The 25,412-nt window shown below is 39.6% G+C and overlaps 1 protein-coding gene across 2 annotated transcripts; it reads right to left on the bottom strand.

The window, feature by feature from the left end:
• Positions 1–1,761: 1,761 nt before the first annotated feature.
• Positions 1,762–24,332, bottom strand: LOC122785355 (ly6/PLAUR domain-containing protein 6-like). Of its 2 annotated transcripts, XM_044051122.1 has the most exons (6): positions 24,144–24,332; positions 6,429–6,588; positions 5,917–6,015; positions 5,680–5,733; positions 4,187–4,317; positions 1,762–3,629 (listed from the first exon to the last, which is right to left on the bottom strand). In XM_044051122.1, the coding sequence occupies exons 2-6, from the start codon at positions 6,544–6,546 to the stop codon at positions 3,453–3,455; spliced, it is 579 nt and encodes a 192-aa protein (XP_043907057.1). In that variant the 5' UTR covers positions 6,547–6,588; positions 24,144–24,332; the 3' UTR covers positions 1,762–3,452. The 2 variants fall into 2 exon arrangements, with proteins under 2 accessions (XP_043907057.1, XP_043907063.1); XM_044051128.1 differs by lacking the exon at positions 5,680–5,733.
• Positions 24,333–25,412: the final 1,080 nt, after the last annotated feature.

Raw genomic sequence — 25,412 nt, 5'->3', positions numbered from 1 at the left:
AAGTTTGTATGCACATGAAACCTTTTCTCGAACCAGTTGGATAGAACGGTTCAAGGCTTCACGAGGCTTCATCTGCCCATCACTACCAGAAACAGGAGAAAGGTTTTAAAGAGCTTTATTAACTCCTCAATCAACAAACAAAAGGTGAGCTGGAACAGCTCTGAAAAAAGCTTAAACGCTAAGCTAAACTAGACTTTAAACTGAGAAACAAACAAACACTTGACTTCAAAATATCTATTTCTTAGTTCAAAACGTGACGTGACACTGACAACATACACACACTGGCAACTGAAAGTGGGAGAAGGCAGTATATGTAGGGAGCGAGAGTAATGAGCACCAGGTGAACACAATCAGGGAATCAGACGAGACACGGAACAAGACAGACAAGATGCTCACAGGAAGTAGAGAAACCCCTTACCAAAATAAAACAGGAAGTGACACTGAACTAAAACTAACAGAAAACATAAAGTGACACTGAAATAAAACTAACTCACAACATAAAACAGAAAATGACACTGAACTAAAACTAACTAACAGAAAACAGGAAGTGACACTGAACTAAAACCAACTGACACAACGACTCCAACATGTTTGTTGTGTACGTAGAAACCTTAGGAGTAATGAAGAACCAGATTATATTTTTCCTGCAAAATTCTTTCCACATCCTGGAGCTGGTGGTGGTTCACTGTACATCACATATGTTAAACCAAGCTTCTTCAGTTATTTTCCGACATACAGTGTGGTAATACCCCTGTTGTTTTCCAGACCTCTGTACAGTGCAGATATCACTCTCCCTGCTTTTAATATATGAATTACTAAATGTTACAGTACAAGACATGACATCTTCATTTGGGCTTTCCCAAATAGTTTAGAGGCATAATAATCTTAGTGTATGTAAACTTCTGACTTTGAAGAAAGTAATAAAAAATTGGCTAAAAAAATCCTTCTCTCATTATTCTGGCATTTAGCAAATATAAATAATTTTGGTAATCCTAACGGACCTAAAACAGGAAAAGTGATTGTCTGATTTCATGTTAAACAGTGAGAAAACAAGCATATGTGTCTTTTTATATAGTGTATGTAAACTTCTGGTTTCAACAGTGTGTGTGTGTGTGTGTGTATAGATCACATGGTCGAGGCAGATAGAGGTTGACTACATATCAAAGATGGCTTCTTGACTGCATGGCTGCTGTGTTTCTTTGTTAAGCACTTTAGTAAAATGCGATGCCAGGTTAGATGAGGGGTTAGAGGCATGCACATCTAGAGCTGAAAGCTAAGAAGCATGGACATCCCTAACATCATGTTAACCTGAATCTAAACTGTACAGACTGTAGATAGTTGACTGTGTTTCTGGTGTCTGCGGCTCAGGTTCCTCCTTACACAGTTAGCTAGTTGGAGCTAACCTGGCTCTGGATTCTTGGTTGATCCTTAGGCTCTGGTGTTGCTGCCTCTGAGGGGAGGATAGCAAGCTGCTACGAGAAAAATCTGATGCACTCTCATAACCTCTATCTTAATGTCACAGAGACCGGGGAACCATTTGGGAAACAAGTGTGTGAGAAACTGAGCAGCGCTGGAGCCCTCGATCCCCTCTTCAAGGCCAGCGATGTGTCAAAAAGTCAAAGTCGAAACTCGTATCTGCAGAAAAATCAACAATTTATCGATGCTGGGCCGGGAGCTGACAGCCTAGGCTTCTATCTTGTCCAGCTGATCACGTGACTCTCATATCTCTGTCATGATTAATACAAAGTGGAAGACACAGGATTAGGATAGTGCAGAGGAAGAGTTTATATTGATTACATTAATTTCTAACCATGGAGGGCAGCATGCTGTAAAATATGGACACTGAAATAGCTTGTTAGAGTTACAATTACAGTGGCCTCAGACGTGCACAATCTGTACATGTACATGTAATGTTTTTTTAGCAAAGTAATTACAAAAACATTTTATGGAATTCAACAAGTGGAGAAAATGAAGTGGAATTCTTTGTTATGATCTGAACAGAAAAACCGATGTGTCAACACATCAATGGTAGTGGCACAAGTCGTGTGACGAGTCGACAAGTCGCGTTGTTTTTTCCTCTCTGTGTGAAACTACCTCAAAATTCAAGGTATTAGCCTGTGTTTTGTTTTGTTTAAATGTCTTTGAGAAGGTCTGTTGATTTCTTTTTTTTTTGAAAGTGCCCTTTACTACACATACAGAGAATAATCATCATTGTTGTACAGCTGTGCTCCTCCGCTGTGTCAATGTGATGATGTCATCAAATGACTTGTCGACTCGACTTCGACTTTATTGACGGATAAGTCGATCTGAAAAAATGAGAAGTCATTGATGCCCTAATCTGAACTCTGTAACACTCAAACCCCAAAGTCTCACATTCCTCACAACAACAGTTGATATAAAAATAAATACTCTAAATGTACATGCATTGATTCACATAGAACATGGATTATGGACTCACACGTGCAACATCAAATCCTACATTTAAAAAAATAAAATGAAATAAAAAAAGACAGTCCCTTCACTTGAACCAGTCCCACTGCATTAATCATACTTGTGGCTCATAAAAACAAAAGAAAATACCGCATAAGCTTTAAAATACACAACCGTCACATTATTTCTTCACAAAGATCCTTTACATTTATACATAAAGCAGAAAATCATGACCATTGAGGGTTTGGCAAAGAGAAACTGTGCTGATGAAATGATAAAGAACACTGAGACTGAACTACACATATTTTTAATACTGCACGTGTTGTTGCCTGAGCACCCATATCGACAGTGCACCAGTGGTAGAGCAAATCGTCTTTCAAATTGAAGATTGTGGGTTAGATTTCCACCCCCTAGTCTACATAAGGTGTCCTGGGGCAAGACACTTAACCCCACATTGCTCCTGATGGCTGTCATCAGTGTTTGAATGGGTATGGCAGATGTGTGATAGAAAGTGCACTGCAGATACATGCACTGAGTAAAGGGGTGTGAATGGGTTAATGGCAAAAACTATAGTGATGTGTTTCTCAAACTTTTTAAGACCAAGGACCACTTAACCCATAAGAAAACACTCATGGACCACCTAACTCAAAAAAACAACATGCCAACTTCAAGGGTTCACAAACCTCCTAAACTACTTGATTTGATATTGAAAACAACACATGATATTGAAACACTGAAATTGGGTTTGGTTAGGGTTGACATTTTAAATTTTAAAACATGATATGTTAGTTGCTTGTCACCTCGCAGACCACTAGGGGTCGCTCACGGACCACACTTAATGTACCCTTATTGTAAAGTGTTTTAATAACCTACAAGTTAAACTCTTATTCTTGTGGTAAGTGCTCATTCTTTTGGCAGTGTGCTTTATATACAGCTTGTATCACTGTACTGCCTCATGACAGAGCTTCCTTTAAACCAAAATGTATGTGGTCCAATTGTCAGCACATCCTTGTCTTCAGGTTTCAAACTCCCCTTAAAATGATCAGGAGAGCAACGGTGATTGAGAAAGTCTGTGCTTGACTGTGTGACAGCCGCTCAGTGCTGCCGCTGTGAGGTGATCTGGTGGAAAAGATACTGTCTGTTTCGTTCCGTGGAACCGGTAAGTTACAAATGTTTCCTTCACAGCAGGCTGTGCACACCTGATCAGAGAGACACACAAAACAAAAAAGGGTTTCACAACACAGTGCTAACATGCTATAATTACGGAGCCCCCGTAGGGTCAAGAAACTTTTTGCATTCCCTTGCAATAGTTTTCCCTCCCCGGTGCTACCCAGAGCTCAGGCATGGGGAACATGCGCAGCCTGGCAGGGCTACCTGAGACACCTGGGAGGGAACGGAAAAGTATTGGCAGGAAACACAAAGTTATTGCGATAGAACTCAAAAACTTTTTGCAAAAGTTCACACAAAATTATTTCCTAGAGGGGCTCCGTGTATAATATTCAAGTTAATGTAATTTCTGAAGCACATTACATTAACATAGTTGACCAAAGTGATTTACAACAACAAGGTGAAAAACATAAAACAGTAAGACATGCTAAAAGTAAAACTGTAAAAATAGTGAAACAATAAAAATGGTAAATAGTTAGATACATCCAGGTAAAATATTTTTATCCTGAAGTTATTTAAAATGTTTGCAAGTAGGGACAGATTTCTCTCAAACACGGGTCCTGTTGGTTCATATTCTGGGACTCTCTACCTTTTTTCCTTCATGATCCATTTCACTGCATCCTGTGGCAAGACAGTCATCCAGAGCCGCACAGCGTTTGGTCACTGACAAACTGACACCTTTCACATCTATAATGTGGCGGGTGTAGCAGTATTTGGCTTCTGGAAGACATAGAAGTAACTGCATTTAAATGAGGGATTTTTTTTCCCCCCCAACTTTCCATTAAAAATCACCTTTGAACACAGTGTTCCATTCCATTTTGGAGTTTTACAAATAAGGATGTGGTCTTTTTGTGAGTGAGGCCAGAGCTTCAGTCAGTTCTTCTGCAGCACCAATGTGAGGCTGATTTACTTCACTGGGACACAGTTTTTATTAAAGGAACAGTAGCAACAACAACCAACATGAGCAGCAACATGTCACGTTAGCACCTGGAGGTGGAGGATAAAAAAAAATGGCTCCTGTTGCTGCCAACCAGCGAAAGATTTTCCAAGTGATCTTCCACAAAACTGAGAAAACATCATTAATTTATTTTATCCGTCAAACTCGCCCCTCCCATGGCGATATCTTCAATTGGAACAGCAGCGTACTTCCTTCTTCTACTGTTTGAATGGCGGGTGGCGCCAAGTGCGTAAGCCTCATTACCGAGTGTTGATAAATGAACATATAAAGTACTTTTAATAAATGCATATATATATTCACATTTGAAATATCTAACTTACACACAGTACCATGTAGAAAATAGATATATTACAGCAGTATAGAGTAGTGTATATATCTATATATCTATATATATGTATATACATATATGTATACATATATATGTATATATATATATATAAATATATATACATATATTTATGTGTATATATATATATATATATATATATATATATATATATATATATATATATATACAGTGTCCAGCTTCCACACAGCTGCACAGCTGGAGTTGCGAAACAAGGTTTTTTTGAGGTTCTTCTCACATGGACATACACTGTAAATGTTGTAAAAACAACAAACAGAGCAGTATTACTACCGACTGAACAAACAGGAGCATGCTGCACTCGCGAGGACTCTTTCTGTGATGTAATAAAGTGAAGTAGGATGTGGTGTCAACATGGGATCTTTTATTCTGAAAAGTAAACCGCCCCACACTGCTGTGTCTCTGGAGGTGTGGCTAGAGGAGGACGGTTAGTGACAGAGAACCGAGCCAGCTGGACCTGGATCAGTGAATAATATTACTAGATAAGCTTAATATGCAATTATATAATCACTTTAGAATAATTTAAGAATGGTAATTGTTGCGTTCAGAATGAGTAAGATATGTTTTATATTAAAGCTGCAGTAGGCAGGATTGCTGGTAAACTGAATTTCATTAAAAGGTTGTTAAAATATTGATGTTTTTGCATCACAGCTCAAGAGGTGTGTTAATATTATACTCAACAAAAAACAGACAATATCTCATCTCTGAAACTCTGCTGATTTATAATGTATCATGTCTTTAATTGCTCTTTTAGACCCACCTTTTAAGGATTTTTGCAGTGTACACTGGGAGAACCCTCTGTCTCTGACCTGTCCTGTGATTGGTCAAAATAAATAGAGAAGAAATGGTGTAGGTGTGGGGCTGCAGATGTGCCAATGTCTCTCAAATGACTTAATTTAAATTATAGCCATGTTATTATAGGACAATGTATCAATAAAAAAAGCAACCTAAAAATCCCTAACAAGAAAATCCAGTGAATGTCCAGTAAGAGTCTTACCACGTGGACAGTAAACATCTGGTGCCCAACGATTGCACTCAAAGTTATCCTGTTCATCTTCACAGGTGAAACACTTGAATCCACCAGGAAATGGAGTACCTGCAAAATGGCAAAAGCATGAAAGCATTTAGTGTCATAAATTACAGGCACATCCTAACATATTCCCCATCTGCGTTTGCATTTTTGAAACTGAGCTTGTTCAGCTAATACTGTGTTTACCTGTGCTCAAGCCAATCCTCCAGATGTCTATGTGGAGATCTGTTTAACTTTGAACCCTTATCTGCCACAGATTAAGAGAACTTAAATCACTTCATTCACTTCTTTTATTTAATTGGATTAAAAAAAACTTTTTTTAATAACTTTTTTTTTGGCTACTCCCTCTGTAGAGGTCGCCACAGCGGACCACAGTGATCTACATATTTGATTTGGCAGATATTTTTACGCCAGGCTGATGAGTATGAATCCCAGCAGTAAACTGTAATGGTGTGTGCTGTTTGTAGGTTCTCACTCACTTGAGGGGTAAAGGAATATTAGGTCCTGCTCAGTGAAGTCTCTGCCGTGGCAGCTTTTCAGAAGATCCAAGATGACGATGAGCAGCAGGAGCCAGGCCACTGCAGGCCAGAGCTCCATCACAGCTGATTACAATTTCACATATGCAGCTTCACCACTCACCTGCAAAGTCAAACACAAACAAGTATATAATAACATGACAACATGCATGTCAAAATGAACAAGTTCATACGTTTCACTCGAACACATCGGTAGACACAAAAAGTGAGAAAGCTGCTTTGTCGTGGCAAAAAAAAGAAGAAGTGTTGAGCTGAAGCTAAATGTTTTTAATTCCAAGAAAATCTCTCTTATACTCAGTAACTTCATGCAACCATAATGTTACCTGTCTGGCATGGCAATCATGTGAGTGTTCTCAATTATGTTTGCCTCAGTTTTGATATCACTCAAGTAGAGTAGATTACAGTACACAATCTCAGTAGTAATTAATGTAATACCAATCAAGCTCACTAACAAATGAAGGCAATTCAGTTGCCATTTAAGCATATTTATATTATAGAACCTCCATAAAGACTGTTTTTTGAATTAGGCTTTGGCTTGGTAATGGGACTTCAGCATCAAAAGAACACAGTGATGGATGCTCATTTGGTTTGGTGACATAATAATCCGGAGATTAATTAAAGAACGTTCCCATGGTTGGAAATTGCTTCATTCTTGTCTACCTCGGAGAATAGAAGGATGGTCGCCCCAGGCAATGTCCAGAATTGAAAAAAAATAAGCACACAGCAGTGGCTGAGACCAGTGTCATCTATCACCCTGCAGGTAAAGTAAGGCCTGAACAGGCCCACTGTGAGCCCACAGGCTCATTCAGCAGCCAGGATACATGGGAGAGCTTTTCCTGTAGACAACAAACTGCACTGACAGGGGAGAAAACAAATGGAGCCATCTGAGCATTTGTCACATCCACTTGACTCCAATCCTTTGTGGCCTTTTTCGCCAGCACAGCCAGATGCATTGAAGGCCCTATTGAAAACTGGATGGGCTCATTATATTCCAGCAAAGTCAATGGGCAGCTCACAAAGAGCTACCTAAATATTCTACACAGGTTCATACTCTGTGCACATAAACTAAAGTCTCACACACAGTCACACATTTATCTCTCCAGCTCCCTGACTAATATTTGGATTAGAAGAATGAACAAGGGCATGCTCTATGTCGCTGGATATTTTTGAAACCACAGAGTCAAGAAGAAGGCCAGTGTTTTAGTCAGGCTGCCTGTTAGGAGACGGAAGCATAACTGAACTGAGTGCTGAACTGGACCTTTCACACATGTCCATATACTTGTGTTGCTATGTTACCCCAGAAAACCAAATTCAACAATTAACAATACATGTACCATTCACACCCATAAACCACAATATTAAAGGTCTATTGTGTAAGACAATAAGATCTAATGGTGACATTAATACAGATTGAATAATTTTTTTACTCCTTTGCTCACTTTGTCACTATCCCGTGACCTTTAAATCAATCAACATTTCTTTCTTCTTCTTTGTGTATTCCAAGCCAGTATGTCAATGTGGGCAAACATGGATTCATAAGGGTTATATATGGGCTGACTGACATATGGGTCCCAAGCAGGGTTGTCTGTGGTAACATGGTGGCCCCATCCGTGTTTACCCACTTCAAGCCCATGCATACTTAGTAAACTTTCCAGGCTACCTGGGTACTAAGTGGGCATGGGCTTGAAGTGGGTAATCGGTAATCTCATCCCGCGATTTCTTCCGACTACTCTCACTTGCCCGAATTTAAAAAAAAGAGAACCTTTTATACTTAAAAGATACTGAAAACTCTTGACGTAAAAAAAGCTCTATTTTTGTACCGTTTTTTATATGAAAAAACAGAAAGGGCAAATTGTGCAGGTCCCATGTGGTTTCATTAACAGTTTAAATAGCTCAACACAACTAATATTATAAATGGTTTCTCCAAATTCATCACAAAATGCCACTTTTAATGACTGACTTGCTGTTATGACCTGCTGCAAACGTGATGCATAGCCAGGCATTAGCTTCTGTCAGCATTCCTGAGGAATCTTAGCCAATTCCTCATGGGCAAAGGCCTGCCGTTCACAAATATTCTTGGGTTTGCGTGCTCCAATTGGCTTTTTCAAATCCCACCTGAGATTTTCAATAGAGTTCAAGTCAAGTGACTGTGATGGCCACTCTAGTATCTACCCAGTGCCAGAGGAAGCAGGGAGCATGGTACAACATTTAAAATGCAAAAGTGAATGATTGTAGGGCCACATGGTTGGTGTAGTGGTTAGGACTCTTGCCTTTGCAGACCCGGGTTGGAGCCCCGGTTGGAACAAGGGCCTTTCTTCATGGAGTTTGCCCGTTCTCCCCGTGTGTGTGTGGGGTTTTCTCCGGGCTCTCCGGCTTCCTCCCACAGTCCAAAAATATACAATATGGGTATTAGGTAAATTGGTTACTCTAAATTGACCATAGGTGTGAATGTGAGAGTGAATGGTTGTTTGTCTCTATGTGGCCCTGCAATGGACTGGCGAACTGTCCAGAGTATACGCAGAGTACACCCGCCTATCGCCCTCAGTCAGCTGAGATTGGCACAGCACCCCCCCGCTGCCCTCCGGTGGAGGATAAAGCGGTAGATAATGGATGGATGGATGAAGTAAATGATTGTACCTCTTATCAAAAGCCTTCAGTGTTTTCAGCAGTTTACATTTTTGAAGTGCGTTGGTTGGAGCCGGATATTACCTTTCAAATTGTTATTATTAGTAGGGAAATGCACAGTAAAATCAAGCCCTGTCTCATCTGACAATATAAAAGTCATTTGTAATAAATAATAATAAAATAAAAGTCTGTCTGTAACTGTCTGTAAACAATTTTTAAACAAAATAAAGCTATTATTTATTCACTTGGATCAATTTCTTTGTTAGCAGCTTATGTGTTTATATTGTCATTCATGTAATCAGAGTATTTGAAGATCATGATCAAGTCTCCAGATTATCTCCGGATTTTGAGTTATTTACAGATTCTGAAAGTGTTATTTCCATCCAGCTGTCAGTGACATGTGATATGTGTTAGCCCACAGGACAGAAACTATTATGGTAGTTTGAACAATGGTTATCAATAACAGGTCTAGGGACTCCGAGGGTTCTATGAAGAGGTCCCAGGGGGTTCCCAGAGAAAAATAAAATGAAATATCAATATAAATTTCATAAAAATTAAAAACAAAAAGGTAATATACTGTACTGAGTTAGAAGGATCAAATATAGATACATATTTATAAATATGTTCAAATAAAATAAAATAAAATACATTTAAGTGGCTCTGTAGTGTAGTGTGGATGGATCAGTCTGTTGCTGTATAGGCTGATGATGTGCTAACTCTCAGCTAGATCTAAGCATTGACTGTGATGCTAAATCTTTAGCATCACAGTCAATACTTCATACCATGCTGTGTCATTCACACATTAGGTTGGTTTGTTATTAACAGAAGTTTCGATGTGCATATCATTTGGATTTTAAAATGAGAATACTGAGCTAGCTAATAGCAATGTAGCCACATTACATTCTTAAAAGATAGCATTTAGCATGAAATTATTTTTTAATCCCTGTATGTGACTTTGAATGAACACTAATGTAGCGCAGATTAAAGACATTAATGAAAACTCACTCCTTAAGAAGATAGGAGGTTAATAAGAGGTTCACACAGAGCTTTTTTAAGCAGCAGTAAGCCGCTGCATATTAAGTAGTGTTAAATTAAATTGTAAAAATAAAAATTCACCTACAAAGTTTATTGTTTTAAGACACACAATACTGTGATTTGATGCATTTAGTGGCTTCTTCAAAATTTCAACTTATTTGCATATTCTGTAAAATACGAAAATCTCTTCTTTGTTTTCTCGACTTGTGCTGGGCCGACTTGTTGGTTTTCTCGTGGCGGGCCACATTTAGTATGTTAAAATGATATTTTGGATTTCAAAAATATTGCAAGTAGAAAAGGGTCACTGTATACAACTTTATTCTAAAACAACATAAATACAAAACTGTAATGATAATATGTTGAAATAACACAATGGTAAACGCATGCAGATGCACCATGGCAGTCCACCCTGAGGGACAGTTCAGGTAAATCAGGTTAATGGTGCATTACATCAAATATCAAACTGGGGTCCCGCAGAAAAAACTGCTCCAAAACTTGGTGTGCCTGAAAAGTTGAATTTTCTCCTAATGGAAAGAGTGAAAAGATTAGATTAATAAACAAATATTACTTTATAAATGATGGCAATTGCTGGTGTTCCAAATACAATTTAGAATTGAATAAGTCTGTATTATTAGGAATGACAGAAAGTGAGGGTTTACATAACCATACACATAACACACTGTAAATAAATGTATATTAATAATGGTGTTAAATGTAAGCACTGACAAAAAACATGTAACTTACATGTTCATATGCAATCTTCAACTCTCTGCACAGAGGTCATCTTGTGTTCGGGACCCCTGAGTGACGCAGCTCTGCGGCTCTGTCCTTGTCCGTCTGTGTGTAGCAGCAACAGGGGGAACATACTCTTTGTTTGACACAGACATTTCCCACAAATAAAAGAAACGTCGCACAATTTCTGAAGCAGTAAATATAAATCAACTTCTGCAGTTTGTTGTGTAAATTCCACAAACAATGGACTCGCTAACAACAGTTATGATTGTGTGCTGTAGGCGTTAGTGGCATATTTTTCAGGATATGAAATCAAAAAATTAAATATTACAACGAAATGTATTCTCCTGACTAAAATGGACTATGCAAAGATGAAACTGTATTGACTGCAACTGCACTGCAAACTGTTATTTCAAAAAGAAAAGAAACAACAATAAAAACAGATGATGGAAATATGATAGTGTAAGGACAAGAAATGATAACAGAATAAGTCACACCCCTTCCGATATATATTTAAAGTTATTTCATTTCAAATGTATACAGAGAGGTGTGGTTTCTCCTTTTGGCCACAAGATAACAAACATTTTAAAGAAAGAAAAGATATTACAGAATTAAACAGGCATTGATTTAATTTTGATAAACGATTCAAATCTGTTTTTCTGTATATACCCACTGACCACTATGTTTTCAGTGAGAGTGAGCGTCAGCATGTACAATTGGTTCTCTGCACAGATGAGGCACACAGTGCAGTCAGTGCCGACTTGGTGTCGGTGCAACCTTACAACCACATTCCAAAATTCCTGAACTACCCCTTTAAGTTGCCTCCTTACATCAAATACTGTGCAACACTGGAGCAAAGTTCACACATTAGACAAGGCGGTTACATCCAGTCATTCATTCAGTTCGTTTCTGCCACTTTATTGTCGACATGAGGGTTGTGGGACCGCTGGAGACAATCCCAGCTGACACAGGATAAAGGGGGGGGTCACACCGTGGATAGGCCACCAGTCCATCACAGGGCCAACATGTATGCATGTTTTTGGACTGTGGGAGGAAACTGGAGAACCCAGAGAAAAACATTCAAACTCCACACAGAAAGGCCCTTAATCGGACCAGGTCGGAAACCCGGACCTTCTTGCTGTGAGGTAACAGTACTAGCCACTACTCCACCATGTGACTTTTTTTTTTTTAAAGCTACATCTAAAACTTTGAACTTTCATGTCATGGTGTTAAAAGTGACCTCTGCACCACTGTGACACAGTTTTTCACATGGCACAGTGTTATTTCCTGATATTTCCATGGAGTGACCGTTTCATCGGGCTAAAATCAGAAACAGGTGGTATATTACATTTAAATCAGACTTCCCCATCTGGTTAAGAACAGAAAGCCTGCTGTGAGGTGAGTAAAGAGAGCTGTGACAGCTATCTAACCTCTGCCATGTGCTTTTCATCCCACAGACATGGACACTCAGGTCTGGTTTCAGTGCTACAGGTGTCTCACACTGCACCTTGGAACCAGACGGATACTATCTCTACTGTGTTTTCTTATGTTAATGTAGAATGTGAAGCTTCAACACCGGATTCATCACCAGAGATAAGCAAAATAACACCTGGATAGATTCAGATAGATAAACAGTGCATCGACACATACATGCATGACGAATCTGTCCTTCTTTGTGTCAAGTACTTTTTCTTTTCTACTGAACTACTTCAGCACCAACAGATACAGTTTGATAATAACGATAAGATGCAACACTTACATGTGAGTGTGCATGCACAGGAATCCCTGTTTGGACAGTTGACTGCTGGGCAATGTTATTTGGAGGCTAAAGGCAACTTGATATTCAGACATGCAGCAACCTGTGAATAGTGTTTCCTCTCAGGTGTGTGTGGGGTGGGAGTGGGGGGGAGGGGTGGGAGTTGTTAATGGACTGTCTTCAGGACTGATATGACCAGATTAAGGCTCCGTCATCATTAAAATCCTGTTCAGACCTGATATTAACATTTGTGCTGAGAGATTCAATCCCAAACGTTCAGCTCTAAGTTCAAGTCAAGTTTCTTGCTACACATGTGAATATAAATGTGTCTTCAGGATGCAGCAAAGATCATCTCCTTAACTGATGACCTCTGACCCACTGCAGTTTCACAGTGAACTGAAAATATTACTACACATGCACCACATGCTGTTTTCATCATAAAAGTGAAGATTGTAGTTAGCTATTGTGGCACTGGGATGACCAGGAGACCTTTTTACAAGATGCCCACAGATCCAGAGAGATGATGGAGGTGAATCACTGTTACGAAACCACAGGCAACAGGTTTTGTGGTTAACTCTCTGTAAATAATGGACTCTAGTCTAACTAACATCCAAGTTTGCACAGCAGCATTAACACAGCATTTCACATCATTAACCATTGCTAATGTTATGCTAACGTGACACTTTCCAGCAACGCTCCTTGGATTTAAAGAGCACAGTGAACTCTGACAGGGCCCTTTCATTTTTGCCGCATCATAGGTTGCCAACATTGCGGTTCCTAGGGACTCACCAAGCAAGTAATCAAAAATGACATGCTTCTCATGGCTGATGCTGTAGTTTATGCTGATCTGAGGGTAAAAATGCTAAAATGTATTGTAAGTGGTCCGTATTTATGTTATCTGACCATTTGGAAATCTGAGTCTGAGAACCAACAATAAAAGGTGTCAACATACATTATATCTCATAATTTGGCATGGGGTTTATAGATGATGTAACTCTACTATTATGTGCAGGGTCGAGCATGATGAAGAGGTGGTTCTAAGATTAAATGAGCAGCACTGAATGGACCATCACACACTGCATGCATGGGGGTGGAGCAACCACAATGGCTGCTGTGTGGCCCTGTGTTATGTCAGAGGGTAGCAGATGTCGACCAGACATTGTTTCATTTACATTGTTACTGAATGTGTATGAATGAACGTGTATGTCCTGTTGTCAGTAGGTGGAGAAGTGAGTGGCTTTGGGCTATCATCATGGACAGACAGGGCGGAAGCCTGCTGCATACTATTCCTACAAATCTACATTTGGTCACTACCATGGTTGCCGCAGTAACCTGCATACAGATCAAAGAGCATTGTCAGTATTTAATTTGGCTTTGCAGTCACGTTTGGCAAGGATACTGTTTTGGAATCTCTAAAGACTAGACTAGAATAGAATAGAATGCCTTTAATGTCATTAAACACATGTACAATAAGATTAAATGCAACTCCAATAACAGCGCAAACAGCGTAAACATATACAATTTAAACAAAAACTAAATGCACAGTCCTGAGACGTATGAACATTTACAGTGTTATATACAGTGTTATATTGCACGTTATGGTGTGGGATATTGTACATTGTTATGTATTACACAGTAGGTAAGGTATTTAGTAGTGGGACTATAAAATCAGTGCATGTTAGAGTTCAGGGTGGTTATTGCTTTTGGGAAGAAGCTGTTTTTAAATCTGTTGGCTTTTGTCCTGGTGCACCTGTAGCGCCTCCCTGAGAACAGGTCAAAAAGGTCAAAGCTAGTCTTTGGTGATAGTTTCAGCTGTGCTGAGGCAGAGGGAGGTGTAAATGTCCATCAGGGAGGGGAGAGGGCAGCCAATGATCTTCTGTGCTGCCTTTACTACTCTCTGGAGCCTCTCCCTGTTCGCAATGGTGCAGCTGCCGTACCATACTGTGATACAGTACGTCAGCAGGCTCTCGATGGATGAGCAGTAGAGGGTCAGCTGCAGGTTGGAGTTCAGGTTGTGCTTCCTGAGGACTCTCAGGAAGTGTAGCTGCTGCTGAGCCTTCTTGATGACTGCCGTGATGTACTCTGTCTAGGAAAAGTTGGCAGATATGAGGACACCGAGAAACCGGAAGGTGTGGACCCCCTCCACACACTCGCCATTGATGTGAAGGGGGGCTAGGGGGTGCTGTGCTTCCTGAAGTCAACAATGATCTCCTGGTTTTCCTGGTGCTCACCGGTTGGCCGCTCAGCTGACAGCTGAGAGCTGAAACCCAGCGTCCGGAGTGTACAACAGAAACCGGGAGTCTAGAGCATTGGTGTTGAACATGGTAAAGTCCACTTGGGGCCGAAATCTGCAGCTAACAGCTGGTGCCGCTAAAAACAACTAGTGACAACAAACAGACATTACGTCACCAACTCAACTTTTATTTTGTGTAACAACGTTGATTAAGGGAAATGTATTGGAGTAAAAGCACATCGTATTTAGGAAATGCAGTAAAAGTTGTCTGAAATATAAATAACAAAGTAAAGTACAGATATGTGAAAATTCTACTTAAGTACAGAAAATAAGTATTATGTTAGTATTTATGTTACTTATGTTACTATGTTAGTGCTGTCAGTTTAACGCGGTATTAACGGCGTTAACGCAAATCCATTTTAACGGCGTTCATAACGGTTATTTATTTTTTTCACATGCTGTTGCAACAACTACTATCGTTAGAGCAGCTGTCTTTCGATTTGGCTGTTGCTTCCTTTTAAGGGGTTTGCTCCCCACAGCTCCCCTGGGCAAAAGCCAATAGACGCCATAACGCGGTAGCCATTGCTCCTAGAAAACTACAAAAACACGTTTGTTGACATTTGTATTGCTCTGCATACATCATCTGCATCATTGGCCTGATTGGTTGTACATCTATCAATTGCATACAGAGGCATTTTCATCTACATGCGTTGGTCACGCCTCTTGAAGGTGGGAGGTGACTACACCCTTTCCAGACTCATACTCAATCTCAAATGAGATTTAGATGTGTTAGCCAGGCTACTACTGAGTGGCTAAGAAAGAAAAATATGATAACCAGGGCAGATACAATAGGGCCTTTGCACCAGTCACCATTTGGGCCCTATCATTTAATAAGAGTTGTGATTAAAGGTTTGTGGGTCGCAGAAGATCTTCAGAATTTAAATTGGGCCCTGGCATTCTAAAGCTTGGAATGACTCATGTTTTTACTTTCATTCACAGACAAATCTGAATGTTGCCTGAGTGCTTACTATTAAAACTACTACTATGATGAGGACTACAGCATGAATTATACATGTTGTAAAAAAACCCAAACGGGACTTCAAAGGAGACCATCAAAGAAAAACTGTGCAGACTCTGCCTCCCTTTCCCAGGCTCGCTGAAGACCTCGGCTGAATGCTAACAAGCCATGTCAGTACAGGCATGGAAGTGTATGTGAGGTATTATACATATCTTTCAGATATTTGGTTAATAAAACAACAGTAAGAAACATCATGCATACAAAGGTTTTGTCATACAAAATATAGAAGGTAATAATGGAAAGTATTTAACTAATGAATCACTGCACTGAACTTTGCATTAAAAACCACACAACCCAGGTAATCATGTAGAGTTGTCTTTGGTCCCAGGACTCCCAGGATACTTCTTGTCAATTCCAAGGGTCCGTACTGAATTAGGAAAAAGGCATTCTCGAAACAAGCAACAAAATTGTCTGAAAAGGATCTGGTCTCATTGGACACTTTTAAACTATTGTTAAATGATCTGGAAGCAGAAACATACGGCCAACAGCTAAATTTAGCTGATTTAGCTTTTTTTTAGCTGATTTTAGTAGTAGATGGATATTATATTAATATTACTTTTTTTTGTACTGAGTATTCTGTATAATTGAATTGGTTTTATCCATGTTCTAACCTGTATGTACTACTGCCTGTCTTGACCAGGACACTGCTGCAAAAGAGATTTATAATCTGGTGTAATCAGTTTTATACCCAGTTACAAATACAATAAACTATGTGCAGAAACATACAATATTTGTTTATTTTTAATAGGCATATGTTGGTATTGTGTGTGATGTTATTTATCTCTTTTATCACTTTTTCAACCGTATATATTGAGCTCTGTTGCATTGAATTTTCTTATATGCATTTACAGTGAATTTGAAATTGTCTAGAACTTTGAATTGAATTTTATCAGATTCTATATATATGGAAAGTATTTAACATTTAAATTGTCTGGTAAAAGGTAAAACAAAATAATAATATGTTTTTTTGATTATCTCAAAGGTATTAAAGGCAACTAAACCTCAATCATTTCATTTCCATCTATCCATCTTCTACCGCTTTATCTTCCAAAATAGATTAAAAACTACAGCACGAGAACAACTCACAGTTAACAGGGATGTTGACATTAGCTAAATATCAGTAAATCACAAGATTGTGACCAGACCTGACATCTGAAGACAGGAGAGCAACATATGATTAACAGCAAGATCCAGACTGTGTGACATGGAGGAGCATGTGTCCTGCAGTGTGGACATTTACTGAAAATCTGCATCCAGTCATCTGTGCTCCTCACATACTGTGCATACACCAGCCTCTGCTTCTGTCTATTATTTCAAAACATATGACATAAACGAGACCAATATACTTTTAACATGAGGTGTACTCTCTGCACACTGATTTAAATAATACCAGTGACAACAACAACAATACAGTAACAACAATAATAATAATAATAATGATGATAATAATAACAATAATAATAATAATAATAATAATAATAATAATAAACTCAATGGCCCCTCAGCACAGCTTCCATTTGACAACTCACAGTTGAAAAACAGCTGTAAATAATAATGAATGATGGATAATGGATGAGTTCCATTTAGCTTCCTTCCTTGGGATCAGGGTGCATGCTGTCACACCATTCTGACTGACATGAGGTGAACACAGCCATTGTTCATTTGAAATAAATATTTCATATTTACAATAACTAAATATTATGAATGAAATAATATTATTATATATACTCATAACATAATAATAATAATAATAAAATACATTTAATTTAAAGGTGCCTTTCAAAGCACTCAGTACATGATTAAAAACAGAAAAACACAATAAAAAATACAGGCAATATTTTAATTATGGAGGGGTCAGAGGGAGAAGGCAATTGGGTTTTGAGTCTTGATTTAAAGGTGTGAAAGGAGTCAATATTGTGATGTCGTGTGGGAGAGAGTTCCCTAGGCGGGGGCAGAGTGGCTGAAAGCCCTGGATCCCATGGTGACGATATGGGCAGAGGGTGTAGTGAGTTGGGGAGCAGTTGAGGATCTGAGAGAACAAGAGGGAGTGTGGGGATGAAGGAGGTCAGAAAAGTAGGAGGGGGATAGATTGTGGAGAGTTTTGAAGATGAGAAGGAGGATCTTGTATTGAATTTGGTACATGACAGGGAGCCAGTAAGGTTGTTGGAGGACAGGTGTGATGTGCTCCATGGAGGAGGTTCTACTGATGATGCGGGCTGCCGAGTTTTGGACCAGTTTTCGGAGGGATTTGTGCGGGAGACCAAAGAGGAGAGAGATGCAGTAATCAAGGTGCGATTCCAATGAGTGGGACCTCCGTTTTATTGTTGTTGAGTTTGAGGAAGTTAGAGGAGAGTCAGGATTGGACTTCTGCATAGCAGTGGAAGGAGATCTTGAACTTTCTGAAAATATGGCAGATGAGGAGGAGATAAATAATGAATTGGGGCCAAGGACAGAGCCCTGCTGAACACCACATGTGCCCAGGGAGGATTGGGATCTGTAGTGCTTGAATAAAGTGGAAGCGGTCGGAAAGACGGAAGAGGGAACCAGGTGAGACAGGTGCCAGAGAAACGGAGTGAAGTGAGTCTGTCCAGGAGGATGGGGTGGTAGATGGTGTCAAATGCTGCAGTGAGATCAAGGAGGATGAGGATGGTGAGGAGTCCAGAGTCAGCTCCCTTAAAGAGGTCGTTGGTGATTTTGACGAAAGCTGTTCACCTCATAGGTGCTGAAAAGTGTCTACCAGGTCAAAACAAAGGAAGATGACCAGTGGCAGTGTTTTGTAATATCCTCGACCTGACTGCAATAAATGCTTCAGTTCTTTATAAAAAAAAAAAAAGAGTTGATGACACGGAGAAACTTCATCGTGTTCTGTCCACATGAGCACAAAAGCCTGACACGTTGTGCATTAATTAATTAAACAGTTTTAAGTTTAAATAAATAATTAATTTCTATTGAGTTATAAAAAAATAGAAGGCTTTTATCTGTAATTTCAAGAGCGGATTTAATTTCTGTTCGTCAATTAACACATTTTCTCACTTGTTAGAATTCACATTTGTAAGTGGGCACGGGTTGTTGTTCAGCACCATTTTCTGTATGTGTTCCGGGACTTGTGTCCGTCTCATCATCCCTGCGCTGTCATATGTACTTTGCATTCCAGCAGGTTATGATTTACAAATCATCAATTATTTCGTTTTTCAGCTTGTACGTTTGTTTTGACTCTGGTCCAAACACCGCAGCACTGGCAGAGCTTCATGTTTCCATGACGAGTGACCGGGAAAGGACGCACGTGACATCATTTCCGATACTGGTATCAGAATCAGAACAACTCTATTAGTAATTGATTAATTGTTTTAGGTCTAATCTGATCAGGCCAACAGTGTGTCCCTTTGAATAAGTGGGGAAATCAATATATTGCTGAAAACCAAAACTGTCCAGGTGTGAAATGAAGTCCTTTGTAGTTGTGTTGTTAATAATGTCCATATGAATATTAAAATCTCCCAGCATAATTACATTAGGGGACAGGGCAGATAAAAACGTGAGGAGCAGAGAAAGTTAATCAAAAAAGTCCTAGGGAGGTAAACTGTGGCAAGGATGGTGGGTGTTGGACCTTTAATTTGAAGGGCCTTACAGTCAAAGGAAGTGATCAGAGGGAGAGTCACTGGGGATAACTTCCACTTCCTGTGGTGGAGTATTGCGAGACCACCACCCCTGCCTTTAGTGTGAGATTTGCAGATGTAAACAAACCCAGGTGGGATACATTAATTTAATTGTGAATAATCATTGGGCTGTTGCCAAGTCTCAGTAAGACGGAAAGTCCAACTTACGGTCTTCAAGGATGTCGTGGAGGAGAGAACACTTGTTGGTCAAAGAGCGGACATTAAACAACCCGATGGAGAGGCTGGCTGTGCCAGGTGAGCCACTAGCCGACTTGGCTAAGCTAGCTAACTAGCTGTGGCTAACAGTCCGTCCCATGGATTTTCTTGTGGGTCAAGGGGTGGAGGACCAGAGGGACCAACGGTGCGTCCGGACCAACGGTGGATTTACATTCGGCAAGGAAAGTATATGATGTCCGGGTGCAGGTGAAGTGCCGGTGGGGGCTCTTCGTGAGATCGTAGTCGGTAGTTCTGCTGCCTAGTACTGGGGTGTTGGAAGCGTCGTGGCTGGATGGAGGATCCAGACGACAATAATCCACACAGGCAGGACGTCCATCCACATCGTTACCCCGGTGGCGAAACAACCAAACACCTTCTCCAGAAACAGCAGTAGCTGCGGCAAGCCGGTAAAGAACCAGGTAAGAGGCAAGAGAATGCGTTTGTAATAGGACATAGGATAGAGTAGATCGAAACAAGTCTCAGAGGTTGTCGACAAGAGAACAAATTCAGGAGGCCGAGAGGCAGAGAGCAGTTGCGCCTGTGTTCACTTAACCCAGTCAGACATTCTTCCAGAAAAAATAAAGAATCTATGACCGTTTCTAGTGGATTCTTGAAAACAAGAAGTCAGTCAGTCATCATCTAACCGCTTTATCCTCCACCAGAGGGTCGCGGGGGGTGCTGTGCCAATCCCAGCTACATCGGGCGATAGGCGGGGAACACCCTGGACAGTTCGCCAGTCCATCGCAGGGCCACACACACACAGCTAGAGACAAACAACCATTCACTCTCAGACTCACTCCTATGGTCAATTTAGAGTGTCCAATTCACCTAATCCCCACATTGCATGTTTTTGGACTGTGGGAGGAAGCCGGAGAACCCGGAGAGAACCCACGCACACACGGGGAGAACATGCAAACTCCATGCAGAAAGGCCCTTGTTCCAACCGTGTTCTTCTCGCTGCAAGGCGAGAGTGCTAACCACTACACCACCGTGTGGCCCGAAAACAAGAAGTAAAAAAATTTGATAAAATAAAATGTTTTGTATAATGTTATGTATTTTGGACTTAAAGCACATAGCAGCATAAATAACTTGCTTAATGGCATTTTATTCAATCACATTTTAAGACTCATGGTTTGCTGGTACAATAGTGTAAAATAACAGAATTGGGGTAAATTTAATTGGAAAAAATGGAATTTAAGAAACAATTTTTTATGGAATCGTAAAAAGCAGAATGACTTCAACAAAGTGCCACGCAGCAGTATGAGGCCCTGCTGTGGGGCCATACTGGACATGGACAGCTACAGAGCTGCGCACACACACACAACCTGCAGCTTCCTGCAGAATCCCCCCTTCTTCTTCTTCATTATGCGCTTTTACCAAGTTTGAGTAGCTATTGTGATGCTGATTTAAGAGTACCTCAAAGACCAACACATCAGACTACACACGCACTTCGCACACAATTACAGACACCAGGCATCTCCTCTGCTAACCACGCATTGGGTTCAGAAGTGAGGTTTGCTGCCAGCATGACAGTGTGCAACACACACACACACACTCTCATGCAGCATTCGCAGGACACTGATAGACATAATGCATTCTCTAGCCCCTTACCCTAAACTTAAACATAACAACTAAATGCCTAGCCCTAGCCTTTAACCTAAACCTAATTCTAACCCTAACCCTAAAACCAGGTCTTAACCCATTGTGAGGACCAGACAAAATGTCCTCACTTTTCCAAAATGTCCTCAATCCCTCTTCATATGTTTTCTTTTGGTCCTCACAAAGGTGCACATCCAAGAACGCACACATCACAGTATATATTGCTACAGTAAATGTCTGACAGAGAAATTCGCAAAACTGAATGAGAAAAATAAAAATGGGATGATGAGAAAGCTCACACTGATTTGATAAAGATTAAACTGAATGATAAATATGAATCTATATATTACTGAGATTAATGTTTACCATTCAGCATTCATGATGAAGATGCTGTTCTTTGTTCTTTGTTCTTTGCGTTGTCTGAAGCCTGATTAAAAAAAGCTTTATTCGATATTATCTGAGGTTGTGGACTTTAAAAAAAAATAAAATAAAAAAATGTATATGTATATATATATATATATATATATATATGTATATATATATATATATGTAGTTTGTAATTTAAATGAACAAACTGGTTTGCATGTGGAAAGAAAAAAAATAACCTGATTCTATTTAAAGGCGGCTGGTATTGTCACTTCAGGTTAGATTTGTATTGTCCATAAATTTATTTATCCTTTTAATGTGTATTTTAACACAAACAAATGTAATATAAAATACACAAGTATGTAAAATATAATAATAAAAGGATATAATTCTTCTTAGTATAATATTATTATTATCATTATTATTATTATTGTTGTTGTTGTTGTTGTTATGTATTTTTAATAATAATGATAATAATAATACAGTAATTAGTGTCTATTAGGTTCCTTTGTTGATTATCGATAATAAAAGGTTTGTTTTTAATAACATGTTATTGTATTTTAAAACATTGTAAATTTGATTTTTTTTTTGGTTTTATTCAAATAATTAGTAAAAGATCTAAATGATAACAAATGATATTGAACAGAAAGTGTTTGTGTGCTTGTTTCCAGACAAGCACTGAATCTCCTTTTTTGGTTCAGGCTGTTTTTGTCCAGAGAAATCTGTAAAAATATTAAAAAAAAGAAAAAAGAAAAAAAAAGGCTGATCCAATAAATATATAATAATCAAAATACAATTGTAATGAGACATATGAATGTGCTATTATAGGAAAAACTGTTTGCATCCAATTTTTAATGAAAATATATTAATATAATGGTACTTTATTTTATTTTTTCCGAGGCTCTGCACCAAACAATAATGCTCCCCTTCGGCCTGGAGAATATGATTTATGAGCATCTCTGTAGCACAATGCTTCATTTAGAATTGTAAGTGGTGACACAGTGGTCATTACATTGAGGCTCCTGCTGTGTGTGTGTGTGTGTGTGCGTGTGCTGTATCACACCAACATTCTAAAACCTAATATTCCCTTAATCATTTTATTATAGAAAACCTACTTTTCTTATATCACACAGTTTAACACTGGTACCAAAAATAAATGTTATGATTTCTTTCCTTTACATTTACGTTTTTTTTCTGTTCTTTCAGCAATATATAATATGTAAAATATTATGATATTATGAATACTATCATTTTTGTCTGAAACTGAGTGAAGCATGACATATTTTTTTTATCTCTGTGTTAAAATTCAATAGTGACAAATAAAGTGAAAACAACTGAACACTCACTTATTGTCTACCACTTTATCCTCCTCATGAGGGTCATGGGGGCCACTGGTGACATGAAAAAGACGGGGTACATCCTGGACAGGTCGCCAGTCCATCACAGGGCCACATATAGAGACTAATAACCATCCAGTCTCACACTCACACATATGGTCCATTTAGACTCTCCAATTTGCCTTATCCCCAAATCTGCATGTTTTCAGACAGTGGGAGGAAATCGGAGAACCCGGAGCAAACCCACACACATGGGGAGAACATGCCTAAACTAACAGTTTCTCAGAAATGAGGTTCTGCCTCATTAGGATCAGTTTTTTGGACTACTGGTCCTCAAAAGGTCAGAGTTTATGCCAGACGTACACACACACACACGCACACACACACACACACACACACACACACACACTGTGTCTGCAGAACAAAGCCTCCATGACATGGGGGGGTTCATGACATGAGCAATGATCCACCTGCTACTCCCTCTCACTCTCTCTCACACACACACACACACACACACACACACAGTGTACACAGCAGAACATAAAGGCTGTCCACATGGGTCAAAGTGAAGCACAGTGAAACACAGAGTTCATAGCTTCAGCAGACACTGATACTCCATGTTCTGATTTTCAGCCACTACAGTGACAAACAATACACTTGACTACTTTTTTTTTTTTTTTAGCTTGGAAAGCCTTATAAAAAAGAAAATCTATATTATGATTATTAAGAAAGTATTTTACCGAGTGCTGATTAAATTAAATAAACATGATCAAATGAATTGTCAAAAATCAATTTAAATATTTATATATTTTTTTACAAAAGAAAGAAAGATGAAATAAATGTGAGTGGTTGATGGATCTGATGAGGAGGTCAAATTGGGTCACAGGGCATATTCCCAGCATGCTGTGGGTGCTTGAAGACAAATGGGTTCAAAGTGATTTCTCTTGGATTATGGTCCCCCTCAGACTGTGTTGATCCCTGATCTCTAATCAAAGCACTTACTTGCACACACACACATACACACTCACAGAGGGAGGAGGGTTCCAGCTGTCAGAGCCGCTCAGGATCCAGACACGGAGCAGAAAAGTCTCCTCCGGCGTGGAAACGCTCGTCCACTCCTCCAGATTGTTGTCGCTCTGAATTCTTGTCCCGTTGGCAGATCAGATCGGTCACACTCACTCATTCACTCATACACTCACTCCGCTCCGGAGACCGTGTTGAAGTGTGGCTCCGTGTCTACAGAGGTCGTGGCTCCTCATTGGTCAGGACACTCTTGTGGGCGGGGCTCCCGCAGCCATGCCTCCCAGTCTGGTGTGGTGAAGGAGGGGGGAGGTGGAGGTAAGTCATGCACCATTTAACTGATAATAAAGAAGCCATGTATCTATAAGAGCAAACACAAAGAGTGTAGTTCATTCTCTTGAAATACTCAGTGAGTTTGTCCTACATAGAACATCAGAATTCACTGAATGACAGCGACAGGCCGAACCACTCACCATCATGTCTTTAGGAGTGAATGAGCGAGGAGGAGACCGTTCTGATGTTCATAAAATAAAATAAAGATAGATAGATAGAGAGAGATAGAGAGATAGATAGACAGATAGATAGATAGATAGAGAGAGATAGATAGATAGATAGATAGATAGATAGATAGATAGATAGATAGATAGATAGATAAATAGATAGATAGAGAGATTGCTTGTAGCCTACTGGTTACTGACAACGCTAAGATTTATGTTACCCCGATCAAGGACACACAAGTACACTCCACTCATAGGGCAGGAGACGTGGTTCAAGATGTTAAAATAATGTACACTTTATTTTATATATCTTTTAAAAACACCATTCATACCTAACTAAACCTGTTCAGGCTGAGGCTCATGGTGAAATGAAGCTAGTGAGGGGAGAAGTCCAAATTAAATATACTCAGTCACCCAGTTGTGTGACAGGCACACACACACACACACACACACACACACACACTCACGCAAATCCATGCTGCTACAAAGGGAAGACCAGTAGTGTGGTTGTTGTTGCCTGGGCGGAAGTTGTCTACGTGTGTGAAGAGTAATAAAAGCGCCATTCGTGTCTTTTTGTTATTTTATTATTCTCCCAGTATAGGCGCCCTGTACACTCGGTTACATTGGTGGCAGCAGTGGGATTTTCCCTACGTGGATAGCAAGATTTAAAGACCGCCAAAACAGTTCGCCCAAGTTTAGTTCAGTAGCTAGCTGTAGTAGCTGTTCAAGTGTAATTAGCACAACATGTATGCAATGTCTGCACTTTGCATCCGGAATTAG

Source organism: Solea senegalensis, linkage group LG2 (assembly GCF_019176455.1).
Source record: "Solea senegalensis isolate Sse05_10M linkage group LG2, IFAPA_SoseM_1, whole genome shotgun sequence".
NCBI lineage: Eukaryota > Metazoa > Chordata > Actinopteri > Pleuronectiformes > Soleidae > Solea > Solea senegalensis.
Note: the sequence above shows the minus strand (reverse complement) of the source record. Positions and strands in the feature narration are given on the sequence as shown.

Coding starts and splice junctions, on each gene's coding strand:
- LOC122785355 (XM_044051122.1), bottom strand. CDS start 6,546: ATGGAGCTCTGGCCTGCAGTGGCCTGGCTCCTGCTGCTCATCGTCATC. Junction 6,016..6,428: donor AATATTCCTTTACCCCTCAA/GTGAGTGAGAAC, acceptor GCCATTTTGCAG/GTACTCCATTTCCTGGTGGA. Junction 5,734..5,916: donor AGATGTTTACTGTCCACGTG/GTAAGACTCTTA, acceptor GACCAATCACAG/GACAGGTCAGAGACAGAGGG.